The sequence below is a fragment of the Sus scrofa genome, chromosome 4 (genome assembly GCF_000003025.6).
Source record: "Sus scrofa isolate TJ Tabasco breed Duroc chromosome 4, Sscrofa11.1, whole genome shotgun sequence".
Taxonomy (NCBI): Eukaryota; Metazoa; Chordata; class Mammalia; order Artiodactyla; family Suidae; genus Sus; species Sus scrofa.
Genome location: NC_010446.5, coordinates 106,700,509 through 106,718,034, shown reverse-complemented (window position 1 = coordinate 106,718,034; position 17,526 = coordinate 106,700,509). Strand labels below are relative to the sequence as shown.

General features: G+C 42.0%; 1 protein-coding gene across 2 annotated transcripts in view; it reads right to left on the bottom strand.

Moving 5' to 3' along the window:
• Window positions 1-17,526, bottom strand: part of PTPN22 (protein tyrosine phosphatase, non-receptor type 22) — a 66,000-nt gene that overhangs the window by 40,067 nt on the left and 8,407 nt on the right. For both annotated transcript variants that reach the window (XM_021090718.1, XM_021090719.1), the window contains exons 2-9: window positions 5,372-5,480; window positions 4,767-4,843; window positions 4,566-4,661; window positions 4,107-4,145; window positions 2,467-2,538; window positions 2,291-2,350; window positions 1,034-1,176; window positions 199-265 (exon numbers count right to left, since the gene is read on the bottom strand). In XM_021090718.1, the coding sequence (XP_020946377.1) occupies window positions 199-265; window positions 1,034-1,176; window positions 2,291-2,350; window positions 2,467-2,538; window positions 4,107-4,145; window positions 4,566-4,661; window positions 4,767-4,843; window positions 5,372-5,480 (663 nt within the window). The remainder of the gene's footprint in view (window positions 1-198; window positions 266-1,033; window positions 1,177-2,290; window positions 2,351-2,466; window positions 2,539-4,106; window positions 4,146-4,565; window positions 4,662-4,766; window positions 4,844-5,371; window positions 5,481-17,526) is intronic.

The window sequence follows — 17,526 nt, the reverse complement described above, 5'->3', positions numbered from 1 at the left end:
CAGTAATACTGATGCCACTTGCTGTGGGGACCACGTTTTGAGAACCACCAGCTTAGAAACTAAATTAATCATCTGACAAAGCAAGTTAATATTCTAGAAAAAAAAAACTGCAGAGATAGATATTTTGGAGAACCAAACAATTCCTAGTCTGAAAGGAACAAGGTAAGAAAATGCAAGTGCTTGCTGAGAGAAACTCACCCCATCTTTTAGCAACATCCACGTATAATCAATAGCGCAAATAACACCAGTCCTTCCGCAACCAGCGCTAAAATGAAAGATCACAGCAGCATGTCGAGTTGCAGAGAGCGGATCATTGAAAGTAGCTGGAAAATTTTCCCCAGCAGGTTGGTAGAAGAAGAAACCCAGAGGCCATGAAACTTTCTAAACCCCACATTTCCCAGAACATATTTGTCAATTGCCGTATGCCATACTGAGCCTCAGGACAGATCTGAGGCAACAGCTCACTGCAAGAGTCTCTAGAGTTGTGGAGTTCCCATCGTGGCACAGCGGAAACAAATCCGACTAGGAACCATGAGGTTGTGGGTTTGATCCCCGGCCTCGATCAGTGGGTTAAGGATCCAGTGTTGCCATGAGCTGTGGTGTAGGTCACAGATGCAGCTCAGATCTGGTGTTGCTGTGGCTGTGGTGTAGGTCGGCAGCTGCAGCTCTGATTAGAGCCCTAGCCTGGGAACCTCCATATGCCATGGGTGCGGCCCTAAAAAAATAAAAGACAGGGAAAAAAAAAAAATAGAGTCTCTGCAGTTTTGGCGTTCACCAAAAAAATTTAGAGAAATATGAATTTAATGCTCAGGTGGAATTTATTATAGTTTCTGCTATTGACCTTTCCCTTTCAATCATTTGCATTTTTATGCTTCATTCCTTTCTGATTGACTGGAAAAAGTAAGCCTAGAATTAGGAGCCTACATCCTTTAGTTCTAACAAAGCCAGTCTTCCTTCAGTTAAAGCAGGAGTCCTGGCCAGACTGTAACATTTGGTTTATTCTGGGTAGAAGGTTCATGCAACAGCATCATACCTGCAGTGAATGCATATGGGGACACTGTTATCCTCTTGGTAAGAACGCACATCCCAGATGAGCTCAAGAATAGGGTCTATAGATGAAGGCACATCATGGTCTGGCCAATTCTTGTAATGAAACTGATAGATAGTTCGAGTTTCCTATTAAAAAAAAAAAGCCAGATTAAAAGGAGAGCTCAAGGCTTCGACTCCACCTCATTCCACCACAAGATTACTCTAATTTAGTAAATAGCATCTGTATCTTTTTTTGCAGTTGATGGGACTTTCTTCCCTATAGACCTTTGGTGACCATACTCCCTCTAGGAACAATTATAAATAATTTCAGGATATTTACTATTGACCTGTCCCTATCTGCCCCACTCACAAGAGGAGGTACAAAAATAGTCCCTCCTGCCAGGAGTGTCCATTGCAGCTCAGCAGAAATGAACCCGACTAGTATCCATGAGGATGTAGGTTCAATCCCTGGCCTCGGTTGAGGATCCGACATTGCTGCCAGCTGTGGTGTAGGTCGTAGATGTGGCTCAAATTCTGCGTTGCTGTGGCTATGATGAAGGCCGGCAGCTGCAGCCCCAATTTGACCCCTAGGCTGGGAACCTCCGTATGCTGCAGGTGTGGCCCTAAAAGAGCAAATAAATAAATAAATAATAATAATAAAAAAGAAAATAATCCAAACCAGAGCATCCCAATGGGTCACAGTCATGATGATATTCTAAATCCCTTTGCCTTAAAGAAACCAAGCAGCCTGAGCTCTGAAGCTGGTTCCCAGCCTCTATCTACTGTACATAGCCTCTATTCACCCTAGAAATATTATCATTTTATATGTATGCCATTGCTATGGAGTAGTTTTGTTTGTTTGTTTGGCTTTTTAGGGCTGCACCTGCAGCATATGGGGGGTCCCAGGCTAGGTGTTGAATCAGAGCTGTAGCCACTGGCCTAGACCACAGCCCCAGCAACACCAGATCCGAGCTACATCTGCAACCTAAACCACAGGTCCCGGCAACGCCAGATGCTTAACCCACTGAGCAAGGTCAGGGATGGACCCTATGTCCTTATGGAAACTAGTCAGATTCGTTTCCCCTGAGCCACGGCAGGAAGACTGAGGAGCATAGATTACACCAAAGGTCTTTTATGGATATGAAGATTTATCCAGAACATCAAAGGTCCCACCACACCCTGTGACGCAAGTCACATATCTGTATATTCATTTGCCTGATCTCTGTGGGGCTTTGGTTTACCTCTAGTGTCGTATACTTACACTATTGAACTTGGCTTTTAGAGTCCTGATTGTATAATCAGATTTTCTATTTTCAGTTTCCTAAGAAGAAAATTAAAATCTTAGTTATTTCAAAGACTAATATTCAAAGACTACTTTCAATAAAGTAAGTCTTGGATCATTTGCTCAGCCGTAAAGGAAATAGACATGATACTTACACAGGATATGGAGAAAGGGCCAAGCTGCAGTTGCATCTCTCCTGGCTCAGCCCAGTATCGCTCACATTTTTTCTGTTGCACAAAGCAGAATATAGTGACTCCCCTCCATATATTCTAGTCTTTTGTGGGTAACAGAACCCCCTCCCTTGTTTAGAAGCAAATTCAGCAATGTGTCCTTCACCTTAGGTTAGGAATTCCTAACCCCCTTAGGCTTCAACCCAAGTCTGAATTCTCAAAGATGGAAAAACAAACATTAAATAAAGATATACAAATTACAGACTTCTGGGAGGGAGTGGGGTGGTTGGGAAGCCTGGGGTTAATAGATACAAACTATTACCTTTGGAATGGATTAGCAATGAGATCCTGCTGTGTAGCACTGTGAACTATGTCTAGTCACTTATGATGGAGCATGATAATGTGTGAAAATAGAATATGCACATGTATGTGTAACTGGGTCACCATGCTATACAGTAGAAAAAAAACTGTATTTGGGAAATAACTATTAAATTAAAAAATAAAAATAAAATAAAATAAACCACAAAAAACAAATTACAGACTTCCTAGAAGTCTGAGGAGGTAGAAATAGGGATCTGACATTTTCAGTATTTCAAAAGGATTAAAACAAAGCTGCACAAGCCAACTGAAACCCACGTTCTCTGGGTTTTAGCTGGAATTGTATCAACTCAGAATGGCAAGAGCAGATTCAAAGAGCGTTGTTCAATAGAAATATGAGTTGTGTATACCATTTAAAATTTTCTAATAGCCACATTCAAAATGAAAAAAGATGGAATTAATTTTAATGTATCTTAGCCCAATAGATAAAAAAATTTCAACATGTCATCAATTTAAAACAGTTATTAGAGGAGTTCCCTGGTGGCTGTATTAGATATCTGACATTTTTAAACTGTCTCAAAATCTAGTGTGTATTTTATATTAACAGCACATTTCAATTAATATGGTGACTATTAATTGAAAATATTTTACCTCTCTTTAGATTTCATAAAATTTATGGTTGAAAAAGGTTCAAGTGTCTGTGCTATTCCAAAAATAACTTAAGATTTTCCAAAAACTAAAGTGAATATCAGTTTTTACATTTAAATTCCTTGAAATAAAATGAGCTCCTCGGTCACACCAGCCATATTTTAAGAGGGCAAGAGCCACAGGTGGCTAGTGGCAGCCAAGCCAGACAGCACAAAAAAGCTCTGACTGGTAGTTTTAAGTGTCTGCTCAGTAATGACAGGAAAATGAATTGTTACTTTCAAAAGTATACCTTATTTTTATTTTAAAACACAGAGTCTAGGGAGTTCCCTGGTGGCTCAGCAGCACTGTCACGACTATGGCTTTGATTATTGCTACTGCAGATTCAATCCCTGGCCTGGAAACTTCTGCATGCCACAAGCACAACCAAAATAAAACCCACAGAGTCTACTGGGAAAATAGACAAAAGAGGTTCTCAGGGGTGGAAAAAAAAAAAAAAAAAAAAAAGAAGCCTTGAGAGTCATGTGTTTCAAGTTTCCCAAACTGAAAACTAGGAAGAGGAGCATTTTTACCAAGTCACACTTAAGGAAGAGTTCCGCTACCAATGTCCCCCCTTCTTTTCCTTCTTCCTTTACCTTAAGGTATACCAGAAAGCAACTCACCTTCCCCATTTCAAACTCCATGCATGCCATAACAATGACCTGAGGGGATGAAATAGACAGGAACTTAAACATTGATACAGTTAGAAAAAAGCAGTTCATACATGGGTTCCAGAGTTCAAAGGTGTTACTTATTCTTTATTTGTCTTATAACCAAAAAAAGAAGTCCTGATAAATGATCAAATGTTGCTCTCACTCTTCCTTCTGTCCTTACTTCCCTTTTCTCTATTCAAATCAGCAAATTCTCATTAACAAATGAGCCTGTCAAGACGAGAATTTTTCTTGCCTTGAACAGTAATGACACAGTGATTTTGACTAAAAGATGTCTGAACACCAAAATTCTAGCCACTGACCCCCACACCCACTGGTTTTAATACACAGGAAACCTCAGTCCCATATCCTGACACTGCTTCCTCTCTAAACACTGGGAGGATCTCGTACCAAAAGCCACTCTGCACTTACCAGGACGCTGTATTCCCAAATCATCCTCCAGAAGTCCAGGACAGTTGTAGGCAAAGGTCCCTGGGTGGCAATATAAGCCTTGGGTCCATAAACTCCCTAAAGGGGAAGAGAAATTACATGAGGCAACTACAAATAGTATGTGCTGCTTTTCCCGCGTCCTTTCTTTTAGGGACCTAGAGAAATAGGAACTATTGAGTGTACCTTAATGAAGCTGGCGTTGATGTAGCTGGAATCCTCATCAGAGGTTATCATGGACAGCTCTACTAGGCTGTGATCATCTGTAACACACAAGAAAGAATAATTGAGAAGCTTGCTCAGAGGGCTTTCTGTAAGTCAGAAACCAACACAGGGAATAGTGGCTGCTCATAAGTGTTTGAAGAGCGAACGGATGCATGTTCCTTTGTAGTCATACACGGTACAAACTAACTTGTCAAAGCCGCAATCCAGGATTAGAAACAGAAACTAGAAGTTCCCATTGTGGCACAGTGGAAACCAATCCAACTAGTATCCATGAGGATGAGGGTTCAATCCCTGCCCTTGCTCAGTGGGTCGGGGAGCCTGCGTTTCCATGAGCTGTGGTGTAAGTCGCAGATGTGGCTTGGATCTGGCGTTGCTATGGTGTAAGCTGGCAGCTGGAGCTCCAATTCGACCCCTAGCCTGGGAACTTCCATATGCCATGGGTTTGGCCCCCAAAAGCAAAAGAAAAACAACAACAACAAAACAGAAACCAGTGAGTAAAAAGAGATAAGATGATTGAATTTAGGAGAAGGAGAAGGTACAAGTTCAAAGGGAGAAATGAAACTTACATGGCAAGATATCCTTATATCTGTTTTTCTTGATATTCTTGGGGTTCTCAGCCACTGTTGTGGGATAGGTTTTATCTGCCTTGTACTTGGTAGATTGTCGTTTCAGCATCTGTAATAAAATTACAGTAATTCAATCTTCCTAGAGAAAAAGGTAAGAGGCTTTCTCTACAGAGCTTTTGGTCTCCACCGCCCAGACATTCCACTTCAGCCGTTTTAGCATCTGCTAGGGCTGGTTCCATCCAGAACAGAGCCCCAGAGCATGAGGATTTCGGAGTTCAGTGGATTTGGAGAGGTGAAAAGATCACACTTAATGCAGCTGAACTACACATAGCTAAAACTTAGAGGCGAAACTGGTGAATATTTTAAAAAGCAATATCTTCCGAAAAGAAACTACGTTCCACCCGAAAATCAGATATTAAAAGTTTGATTTGCTTTCTTTATACCTAAGACATGGCTATTCCAAGTAGAAATGGAATTTAAGATGACTAAAATCTCTCCGCAGCTAGCAAAATTTCAAAGATTTCAGTCCCCAAAGCAGTTATTTTTTAAAAGATAACCCAAACTTCAAGTCCACCCCTCAACCAAACAATAATCTTTAAATAATATCATATTCTGTTGATAGAACATGATCTGGGCCAGTCAGAGGCTAGCATAATATGGTTGAAAAAGACAGTGAAGTATCTCTTTAAAATAATTCTCTGTTAGGAGTTCTCATAGTGGCTCAGCAGAAACGAATCTGACTAGCATCCATGAGGATGCAGGTTTAATCCCTGGCCTTGCTCAGTGGGTTAAGGGTCCAGCACTGCCCTGAGCTGTGGTGTAGGCCGAAGATGTGGCTTGGATCTGGCGTTGCTATGGCTGTGGCGTAGGCCAGCAGCTACCGCTCCAATTTGACCTCTAGCCTGGGAACCTCCATGTGCCGCAGGTGTGGCCCTAAAAAGACAAAAATAAAAACATAAAATAAAATTATTCTTTATTTTAAAGATAAGGAAACTGAGGCACCGGGAAGTTAAGTAAAGGTCCCAGGATCACAAAACTACCAAAACAGTGCTCACAATTCTAAATGGAGAGAGTGTCTAGAACCTGGTTCAGGGCTCAACCTGCACAGAAACCTGCACCACATGACTTAGTCAATGGCAGTCCAAGGGCATCTGTATTATTTTTTTCTTCTTTTTATTGCCGTACCCATGGTGGCATATGGAAGTTCCCAGGCTAGGGATCCAATTAGAGCTGCAGCCTCTGGCCAGAGCCACAGCCACAGCCACACCAGATCCGAGCCGCGTCTGCAACCTACACCACAGCTCACAGCATCACCGGATCCTTAACCCACTGAGCAAGGCCAGGAATCAAACCCATATCCTCATGGATACCAGTTGGGTTCTTAACCCTCTGAGTCATAGCAGTAACTCTGGGCATCTGTATTATTAACCAGCTCTGTCGTTAATTTTGATGTATGTTTTTGAGTTGGATAAACTAGGGTTTGAATAATGACTTCTACATTTACTGGCTGAATGAAATTGGGCATGTTACTTAATCTTTCTGCATCACAATTTCTTTGTAAGGAAAGTGGGGGGGGGATATTTACCTTAGAGGGGGAATTAAAATGAGTGAAGCACTGGTACAGAGTAGATGTTTAATAAAGAGAAGCTCTGTTATTAAAATAATAAAATAATTCTCACTTGTCAATATTATACTATAGACCAAAATTTCAGGTGAGAGGACATGATAATTCCTCTTTTGTTCCTTCTTATGAATCAGCCTTGTTCTGGATTTTAACTCCTTTATCACTCAAAGAAAGCATATTCAGCAGATCTGACTTTGGTCAACCCTTATTCAATTTGAGAAAGACAAGGGAAAGCATGTGTGATAGCTAATAAGTATGTACTGAATTGAACTACAGAAAAGAATTTTCATCATTTGCCTACTAGTTAGTGGTGACTTGGTCACGTGCAGATCATTGATTATTTCCTCTGCGTCAGATGCCCCAGCATCTTCTCAGTTTTCGTTCTTTTTAACTTAACTTCCTTCTAGAAATGTCCTCCTCCCTCTGCCCTTATTAGTTCACATTATTTGGTTCTCATCTGTCTTATCTGACTTCTCTTTCGCACTTCTCAATCTTTCTTCCACGTCTATTTCTATCTTCTAATTATGAATTATCCAAAGTTCCAAAGTTAAGTCTGCAACTCTCTGTTCTTCTCACTAAAGGCTTTTGCTCAGAGATAGTATATTTTACAGACGGCATACTAGTGTTTGTTTGGTTTTTTTTAATATTTAACCGATTCAAATTGAATTATAATTCCAATCCTTATTGAATAACTCAAATTTCTTTATTGAGATTGAGATGAGATTTGAGTTCCAGTCCTGAATTTCCAAGCCTGTCCTCGGCATTTCCCCTTGGTTGTCATTTTTCTCTTTCTAGGTCCGCACCTGCAGCATGTGGAAGCTCCCTGGCCAGGGGTGAAATCAAAACCACAGCTGCTGGCCTACACCACAGCCATAGCAATGCCAGATTTGAGCCGTGTCTGCGACCTACACCGCAGCTCCCAGCAATGCCGCGTCCTTTAACCTACTGAGTGAGGCCAGGGATTGAACCTGCATCCTCATGGATACTAGTTGGATTCTTAATTCACTGAGCCATAGTGGGTATCTTATTGCAGCTTCAAACTAAGCACATTTAAAAGTAAAATCATTACTCTCCCCACTGTTAATGTCGATGGCAATATCTTTATCTTAGGCAACCATATTCCAGAAACTGAGAGTTACTTTTGGTTCCCTACTTCCCACAATTCCCACGGCTAACTCAGTCCGCAAGGTTAACACTTCTATCCATGCAATGTCTCACATCAACCTTCCTTCCTATGTCCCTGGAGATACCTTAATTCAGGCTCTTTCCCTTAAAGCCTGAATAATGATAGTTGCTCTTAACTCCTCTCTACACTTTTGTCTTTCCCAATTCATATTAATTAGGCACAATTATGCTAACTTATTCTTACTAAAGTATTGTTTTTCTTATCTCTCTTGGCTCAAACCTATCCAGCGAATCCCCCTTGCTCCTAGGAAAAAGTCAAAACTCCTTAGCCAGGTACTGAAGACTCTCCCCACTTGGACTCCAAGCTAATTTTCCATATTTTCCACTGTCCCACAATCATGAGTCTTCTAAAGATTGATTTTTAAGTTCTTTCAAGATTGTACAAACTGATGTCACTGACAATTATGGGTAACAGCCCTTCTTTAAAACGGTGGCTTTCCGTTCCTTTCTCATAAATGTACACCCGGAACTGTTTTTGCATTTCTCACCCATGATGATGGTCTATTTTGTTCCATAGCCTAAACTAATAGAAAGAAATAAGGAAATAGAGAGAGAACTTTTCCCCTGTGACTAGTAATAAGAAAAACTGTAAAAGAAGGAAATGGTTAATTATTTTCCTTAGGTGTTTAGATTTCATATAGAGTTTTCACATACTTAATGAGGATGTGTGTCTTATCTGTAGGATTTTACTTAAGGGCAATCATAACTAAGTCATTAAAAGAAATGGGCGAGGAAGGGAGAGCCTATAAATAAAGGTATAATGGCACAGAAAGACAGAAAGATAAAAGAGGAAGTTGAGAATAGAAAAGTGTTCCAACAAAGCATCCAAATTCATCATTAGATTTCAAAATCAGTTCAGGATAACTTGACAACTGAGTCTGTAAGGAGAGGAAAGAAGTGGGGTCATGAAAGCTTTGTCAGCATAATACAAAGAATTATCAAATATCTAGAATCTAATTCAGCTGAGACTTTCCGAATAATAACTACATCATTAATTATTATAACAACTCAAAGTATAGTAGTGTAAGCTGTTTCCAACTAAGAATGACAAATGGAACAGATAGCCACTGCCTACTTATTTGCTGGACCACAAATACTAGGATGTATTGTTCTAATGACCATTTTTTTTCCTTCTATTTGTAGAATTAGATCAGACATAGGCAACCTATTAAAAAACAGGTGTACAGTCCGTTCTTAAATCCTAGTTTCTTACCATGGTTTGAATTCTTATGGGTTTTCAGAATTGGACTCAGGAGGAGAGATGCTGAATGATCATTATACAGCATATTTTTATGCTGAGATGGATATAGGCGGGCTAGTTTGGGAATTTAAGGAGGTGGCACAAACACATGAAAGACTAAGAAAATATTTCCACTCAAGTTATACCAGTTTTTCAGCTCACTCTGCTCTTATGCACCCACAGAACAATAACAATAATTTTCAGGTTTCCATTGATTCCAGGGCTGCTGAAGAGATATCAAGTCCCAGTGTAGTTCATTCTAAAAATCTTGAAAACGAAGCCTAGTGCATATTCCTTGTTACACTGTTTTCGTTTGTTTTGCTTTTCTTGCTCATGCAATGCTTTCCAGGGAGATGCTTTAGGCAAAGCCCTTTTTTGAAAGACATGCCTACATTAATTGGATAACATTTCACAGATAAAAGGTGTGTGTGTGTGTGTGTGTGTGTGTGTGTGTGTAACCTATGCTTGTTTAGCTGTGTTGACTGCCACTTTCGACGACAACGGGAAAGAATGGCTTTTTATTTCCCACTCTACTCCTTCTCTTGGTGTTATCTGGCTGATGACAAATGGAGACATTCTTCTAGCATAGGATAGAAAATGCCTGGAGAATTGTTAATTTGGAAAGTGTGAAAGTTTTTTTTTTTTTCAGATATTTTACCTTGTGGTCAGACCACTGTAAAGGTCTCATCTTTCTCATTCCTCTCCTCTCCCTGCTAGAGCCTCAGGTTGCAACACCCCAAAAGAAAATAAAGCCGAGCTGACTTGGGACAGAAGAAGTGATAAACCTCACCAGAGAAAGAGAAACTCTGAGAATAGGAAGCAAAAGGGTATAAAAGTGAAAGCAAGGCCATGAGAGTGGGCTGGGGGTGAGGGAGAAAAGAGAGGTCAAAAGAAGGTATTTCTTTGCCAGCCGCAAAAGGGATGTGAGTTCCCTAGAGATGGCACCAATAAGAGCGAGGGGGGAATAAAGAAAAGATGCTGAAAGAATAAGGAAAAGGGGCCAGAATCCTTCCTGAGCCCTGATCAGTTGAAACGTATGAGAAACCAGATTCTGTGTGTGCTCAATAAGTTAACAGCAAGCCGATTTGGTTTCTGGACTGTACTTACTACCCATTTCCTTTCAAGACAGGAGAACAGAACTGAGGTCCTGACCATAAAACTCTAGAAATTAGGACTGAGTCTGAGACAGTCTGGGACCTGAGACCCTTTGCTACAGTGCTTGCACCTGGACAAAGCAACTCCGCAAGCAACAAAATAGGAAGAAACGAAGGGACTAAAAATAACGATGTGCCTGAGCCACTAGGGCAAATTGTGAACAAGATGCTACTAAAAGACCAAAAATCCAACTGCCACTTCTGAAGAGCCCTGAGCAAATAGGACAGAGTACCAGGAGCAGAAGCGGTGCTAAGCATGCACCCTGCATACACCACCACCTAAGGGGTGGGCAAACTATCTAAGCCACCCTTTCCGACCCCTGGCCCCACCCCTACCCTCACCCCATATAAGGAACCAGCAGCCCTCCCCCCATTACACTTCCCCCCCTCTCATCTCACCTCCCCGCCACTTCCCTAGGACAGTGGGCAAGGGAAACTGTTACTTATGTTCACTAGCCTATTGCTGCAGCAAGGGCCCCAATAAAGCATTGCCTGAGTTTCTTCTCTGGCCTCTTTTCAGTTTCTTTGCTTTGCTTTCTTTGCTTTTTAGGGCCACACCTGCAGCATATGGAGGTTCCCAAGCTAGGGGTTGAATTGGAGCTATAGCTGCCGCACAGCCACAGCAATGCAGGATCCGGGCCGAGTCTTCGACCTACACCACAGCTCACAGCAAAGCCAGATCTTTAACCCACTGAGCGAGGCCAGGGATCAAACCCTCAACCTCATGGTTCCTAGTCGGATTCATTTCTGCTGCACCACAGCGGGAACTCCCTTATCAATTTCTTTTGATTAAGAAAGGCCAAGATGGAGTTCCCCTTGTGGCACAGTGAAACAAATCTGACTGGTATCCATGAGGTTGTAGGTTCAATCCCTGGCCTCTCTCAGTGGGTCAGGTTCAGGGATCCCTCGTTGCTGTGCGCTGTGGTGTAGGTTGCAGACGAGACTCCAATCCAACATTGCTGTGGCTGTGGCTGTGGCTGGCAGCTGTAGCTCCAATTCGACCCCTATTGTGGGAACCTCCATATGGCGCAGGTATGGCCCTAAAAAGCAAAACAGAAGTTCCCGTCGTGGCACAGTGGTTAACGAATCTGACTAGGAACCATGAGGTTGCGGGTTCGGTCCCTGCCCTTGCTCAGTGGGTTAATGATCCGGCGTTGCCGTGAGCTGTGGTGTAGGTTGCAGACGCGGCTCGGATCCCGCGTTGCTGTGGCTCTGGCGTAGGCCGGTGGTACAGCTCTGATGAGACCCCTAGCCTGGGAACCTCCATATGCCGAGGCAGCGGCCCAAAGAAATAGCAAAAAGACAAAAAAAAAAAGCAAAACAAACAAAAAAAGAAGAAAAGAAAAGAAAAGGAAGGCCAAGAACCCTGGTCAGTAACAAATCTATTGCTTGTACTTCTCGTTAACTAGTAATTACTAGTAAATGAATTAAGGTCACTCCCAAAAGAAAAGGGAAAGAAAAGAGAAAGCACGAGACTACAATTATCTTTGCCTTGGAGGCTACACTACTGCATAAAATACATAGCATAAGCTACATTTGGGAGTAGCAAAAATCAAACTTGGCCTTTCTGTCTCAGGTAGAAGAGGGGACTCAGAGTTGGGGTATCTCCAGAGCCTCCCTCAACGACTTACAGCTGCAGGTCAGTATTATCTATTCCAAGCCTCCAACAGGATAGAGAAAGTATAGTGGGGAGGGGGACGGGCCCTCCCAGAACAAAGGGAAGGCAACATGCGGCAGCAGCACCTGTAAGAGTAACATAACCTGAATCCAGGGGCCAACCATATCTATAACTGTCCACTCAGAAATTACAGAATGTATGTTACCTTATAAGGGGGACAAAGGGACCAAAGAGCAAAAGAAAAAAATAACAGAGGGTGTGTAAAACAGCACCCCCCTGCCTTCCCAGCTCAGCCTTTGGCTATGAACCCCCTGAGGCAGTGCCTGCACGAATAAAGGCTGCTTCCTCTCTCCCTGTTTGTAAGCCCTGCAACAAAAAGCATGAATGCTAAAGAATGGAATTAGGCGCTCTGGCCTCTACACCAGTAAACAAGGGTGCTGTACTACTGCATTAGGAACAGGGCAAGACTGAACTGGCCCTGAGTGTGTGCGCAGTCGTCTCCAACTAAATAAACTTATGGGGATTGGGTTGCAATCCTATAGAAAGGTAGGTGAGTGGGTGGATAAGCACTAAACTACACTGGGGTGAATAAACCATGAGATTCAACTTTAAATAAAGAAAATGAGAGGATATGGCAAGAAATTTATTTAAAATGTGGTGGGTTTGTAAAATGCGGTGGGTTTGTTTGTTTATTTGTTTTTGCTCTTTTTAGGGTCATACCTGTGGCATATGGAAGTTCTCAGGCTAGGGGTTGAATCAGAGCTGCAGCCACCAGGCTACCCCACAGCCACATCAATACCAGATCAGAGCCACGTCTGTGACCTACACCACAGCTCACGGCAACACCAGATCCTTTAACCCACTGGGTTTAATTCTCCAACCCACATCCTCATGGATACTAGTCGGGTTCGTTACTGCTGAGCCATGATGGGAACTCCTAAAAGTGTATTTTAAATGACCTGTGAATAACTGAAAATGTGGGACGGGAAGGTCCCTAGGGAGACGCTGGAGATAGAATTGGGAGAAATTAGCTTCAGAGGTAATATGATATATTTAATCTGGTGGAAGCAGCAAAAAAGTGCACCTTCACCGGCACGAAAGTCAGGAAGTGCTGATAATATGTTCAAGTGACAGGCTGATTCACATAAATGAGTCATTTCAGTTCAACAGATGTTTGTGCACTTGCTATGCAGGAGCTACTATGTTCCTGACTGCTTGGCAAATATTGTAACTATAAGTAAATACAGAACTAGATGTATCTATTTTTAAAATTTTTTTAATTTTATTTTTTTTTTAACAGCCACATGGGCATATGGAAGTTCCTGCATTAGAGGGTCAAATTGGAGCTGTAGGGCTGAGCCACAAAAGGAACACCTAGAATTAGGATGTATCTAGATCTTCTCTATAGAACTAAAATGTATCTAAGCCTTCTCTGGTCTGTCTATGATAAGTCTCCAGAATTGCTCCAAAACCAATCTGACTTTTTTTTATTATTATTGTTTTATTTTTATTTTTTTTGGTCTTTTCTAGGAACCTCATTGTTCCTAGTCAGATTCGTTTCCGCTGAGCCACGACGGGAACTCCCCAATCTGATTTCTAATGCATTATAAATGGACATTAGCACCTGGCCTTCAGAACTGGGTATCTTCTTTCTATTAGGTTCACTGAGTTCTTCGTATTTAATAAATATGTCTTTGTATTTAATAAATGAAATATTTACCTTTTCTATGAAAGCTCATCTTCAGGAAACATGTCTTTTTTTTTTATCATTGTTTAAATTGAATCCAACAACATTAAAGGAAAAATTTAAATACAGATTCTTTAAATTAAAAATATATATATATTAATTGGAGAAGTTTTAGAACACAGAGAACAACAAAAAAATGATGATTAAAAATCACCTATAGGAGTTCCCGTCGTGGTGCAGTGGTTAATGAATCCGACTAGGAACCATGAGGTTGCGGGTTCGATCCCTGGCCTTGCTCAGTGGGTTAAGGATCTGGCGTTGCTGTGAGCTGTGGTGTAGGTTGCAGACGTGGCTCGGATCCCGCGTTGCTGTGGCTCTGGCATAGGCGGGCAGGTACAGCTCCGATTAGACCCCTAGCCTGGGAACCTCCATTTGCCTCAGGAGGTGGCCCTAGAAGAAAAAGAAAAAAAGACATAAAAATAACCTATAACCCCCACTACTCAGAGTTAGTCATGCTCTTTTTCAGACAATGCCCAAGGCATGGGGAAGTTCCCAGCCCAGGAATCAAACCTGAGCCACAGTGGAATGAACCAAACCACAGCAGTGACAATGCCAGAGTCTTAACCCACTAGGTGACCGGGGAACTCCAGAGTTAATCATTCTTAATATCTCAAAATATTACATTCAGGAGTTCCTGTCCTGACTCAGTGGTTAATGAAATTGACTGGTATCCATGAGGACGCAGGTTTGATCCCTGGTCTTGCTCACTGGGTTAAGGATCCAGCCTTGCCGTGAGCTGTGGTATAGGTCGAAGACGCAGCTCGGATCCCTTGTTGCTGTGGCTATGGCGTAGGCCAGCAGCTACAGCTCCAGTTTGACCCCTAGCCTGCAAACCTCCACATGCTGCGAGTGCAGCCCTAAAAAGACAGAAGACAAAAAAAAAAAAATTATATTCCAACCTTTTATCTATATGTGTGTCATGACAATGGGTTCATATTGTATAAAGGGTTTTTTAACTTTCTCTTTTACTTACCAAATTGTATTCTTCTACATTATTTTTAATAATGTCAGAGTATTCTATTGTGTGAGATGCAACGTAAGTTTTTTCACATGCTCCTTTATATTATTGGACGTTTAAGTGGCTTCCAGTCTTCCTAAACAATAATTCTGAATGCTATGACAATAGGTGGCCAAAATCTATATAAATATCTTTCATTATTTCCTTCAGATGAATTCTCAGGAGCAGTTAAAGAATTTTCCCATTTCGGAGTTCCCGTCATGGCGCAGTGGTTAACGAATCCGACTAGGAACCATGAGGTTGCGGGTTCGGTCCCTGCCCTTGCTCAGTGGGTTAACAATCCGGCGTTGCCGTGAGCTGTGGTGTAGGTTGCAGACGTGGCTCGGATCCCGCGTTGCTGTGGCTCTGGCGTGGGCTGGTGGCTACAGCTCCGATTTGACCCCTAGCCTGGGAACCTCCATATGCCGCGGGAGCGGCCCAAGAAATAGCAGCAACAACAACAACAACAACAACAACAACAAAAAAAAAAAAAGACTAAAAAAATAAAAAAATAAAAGAATTTTCCCATTTCAAAGGCTTTTGGCCTATATTCCTAACTATATATATCAGAACTGATATAAAAATTTTACCTCCAGAAAGTTGTAACAACAATGTAGGAGAATGCATATTTCTCAACTCTGAAAAACATTAGGATGATAATGTTTTAAGTATAGGTGCATTTGATAGGTGAAGTGATATTAGTGGTATTTTTGTTTTTTGTACTTCTATTTGCAGTGTCTTCACTCCCAAACATTTTTTTATTGTTGTTTTTTTAGGGCCATACCTTTAGCATATGGAGGTTCCCAGGCTAGGGGTCGAATTGGAGCTGTCACTGCCGGCCTACACCACAGCCACAGCAACGCGGGTTCCGAGCAGCATCTGCAGCCTACACTGCAGCTCAGGGCAACACTGGATCCTTAACCCACTGAGTAAGGCTAGGGATTGAACCTGCATCCTCATGGATGCTAGTCACATTCGTTTCCGCTGAGCCATGACGGGAACTCCCAAAACATTTTTTTTTTTTTTAAGTTTCAATTTTTATTCAACCATATATTTCTTTTTTTTTTTTTTTTTGTCTTTTTGCTATTTCTTTGGGCCACACCTTTGGCATATGGAGGTTCCCAGGCTAGGGGTCTAATCGGAGCTGTAGCCACCGGCCTACGCCAGAGCCACAGCAACGCGGGATCCGAACCGCGTCTGCAACCTACATCACAGTTCACGGCAATGCCGGATCCTTGACCCACTGAGCAAGGCCAGGGATCGAACCTGCAACTTCATGGTTCCTAGTCGGATTCATTAATCACTGCGCCACGACGGGAACTCCCCCAAACATTTTTTTAGAAGGAGGAAAATACACTGTAATCAAATTGCCCTCCCTACATGAAGCCATGTTCATATTTTCGTACCTACGATCTTTGAAAAAATACAGGTAGACATCCAATGCGTTCATATATGTATATTTAGCACAATTCTTGTCCTTCAATAAGCTCTCACTTTTTATACACATATTAACCTTTTTAAAATATGCTTTCTAAGTGAAAATGCCTCATCCGCCTCCAATGTAGAAAAGAAAAACTACATCTAAGAAGTTTTAAACCTAAAGACTGCGGCAAAATGACCAGCATAACACGTATGACCAAGCTTTAACGCGTTATTTAACACAATGGTTGAAATGTACATGTCAGAAAACCACACTTGGTGGTAGTAGTTGACCAACGTGAATACATGTTCCTCTGCAAATTTTTTGTTTTGGGCCGCACCTGCGGCCTGTGAAAGTTCCCGGGCCAAGGCAGGAGCATGCGCTACAGGAGAGAGACCCGAGCTGCTGCAGTGACAACACTAGGTCCTTAACTCACTGAACCACCAGTGAACTCTTTCTCTGTGAATTATAACTGATCTGCTAAAAAATGCTAATGGAAGAGGATGGTCTTCAGAAGTAAAGTCTCTTGTGTCCTCCAGAAAAGAGTGGTGGCCAATAGCCTGGGGATTCGAAGAAGGAGATGGTGACTTTATACCATCACTGTTGAGGCCGCTAAAATCCTCATCAGACAACTTTCTGATTATAGTTGGTTCTCACGTGAGTTTTTCTCCAAATTTAGAGAAGATGCTGGCCAGTAGTGCAAACTTCTGCTCTGTTTGACACTGATTTCTCTCCCCCCAAAATCAATAACTTAACATTCCTGTTTCTAGTGAATTTCTTGCGTGTTTGCCTGAACCTGATCAACTGACAAAACTGAATTTTTAAGCCAGTAAAGCTGAAGTCAAGACATTGGACTATGGGAGTTCCCATCGTGGCACAGCAGCAATGAATCCAACTAGGAACCATGAGGTTGCAGGTTTGATCCCTGGCCTCGCTCAGTGGGTTAAGGATGTGGCGTTGCCATGAGCTGTGGTGTAGGCTGGCAGCTGCAGCTCCAATTAGACCCCTAGCCTGAGAACCTCCATGTGTTGTGGGTGTGACCCTTAAAAAAAAAAAAGACACTGGACTATGGTGATCCAAAATAGTTAATACCATCCAAAGTGACTACCTGCCGGCATCTGTCAGTGCACTCTGCAACATATTAAACATTGACAGAGTTCATAAAAATGA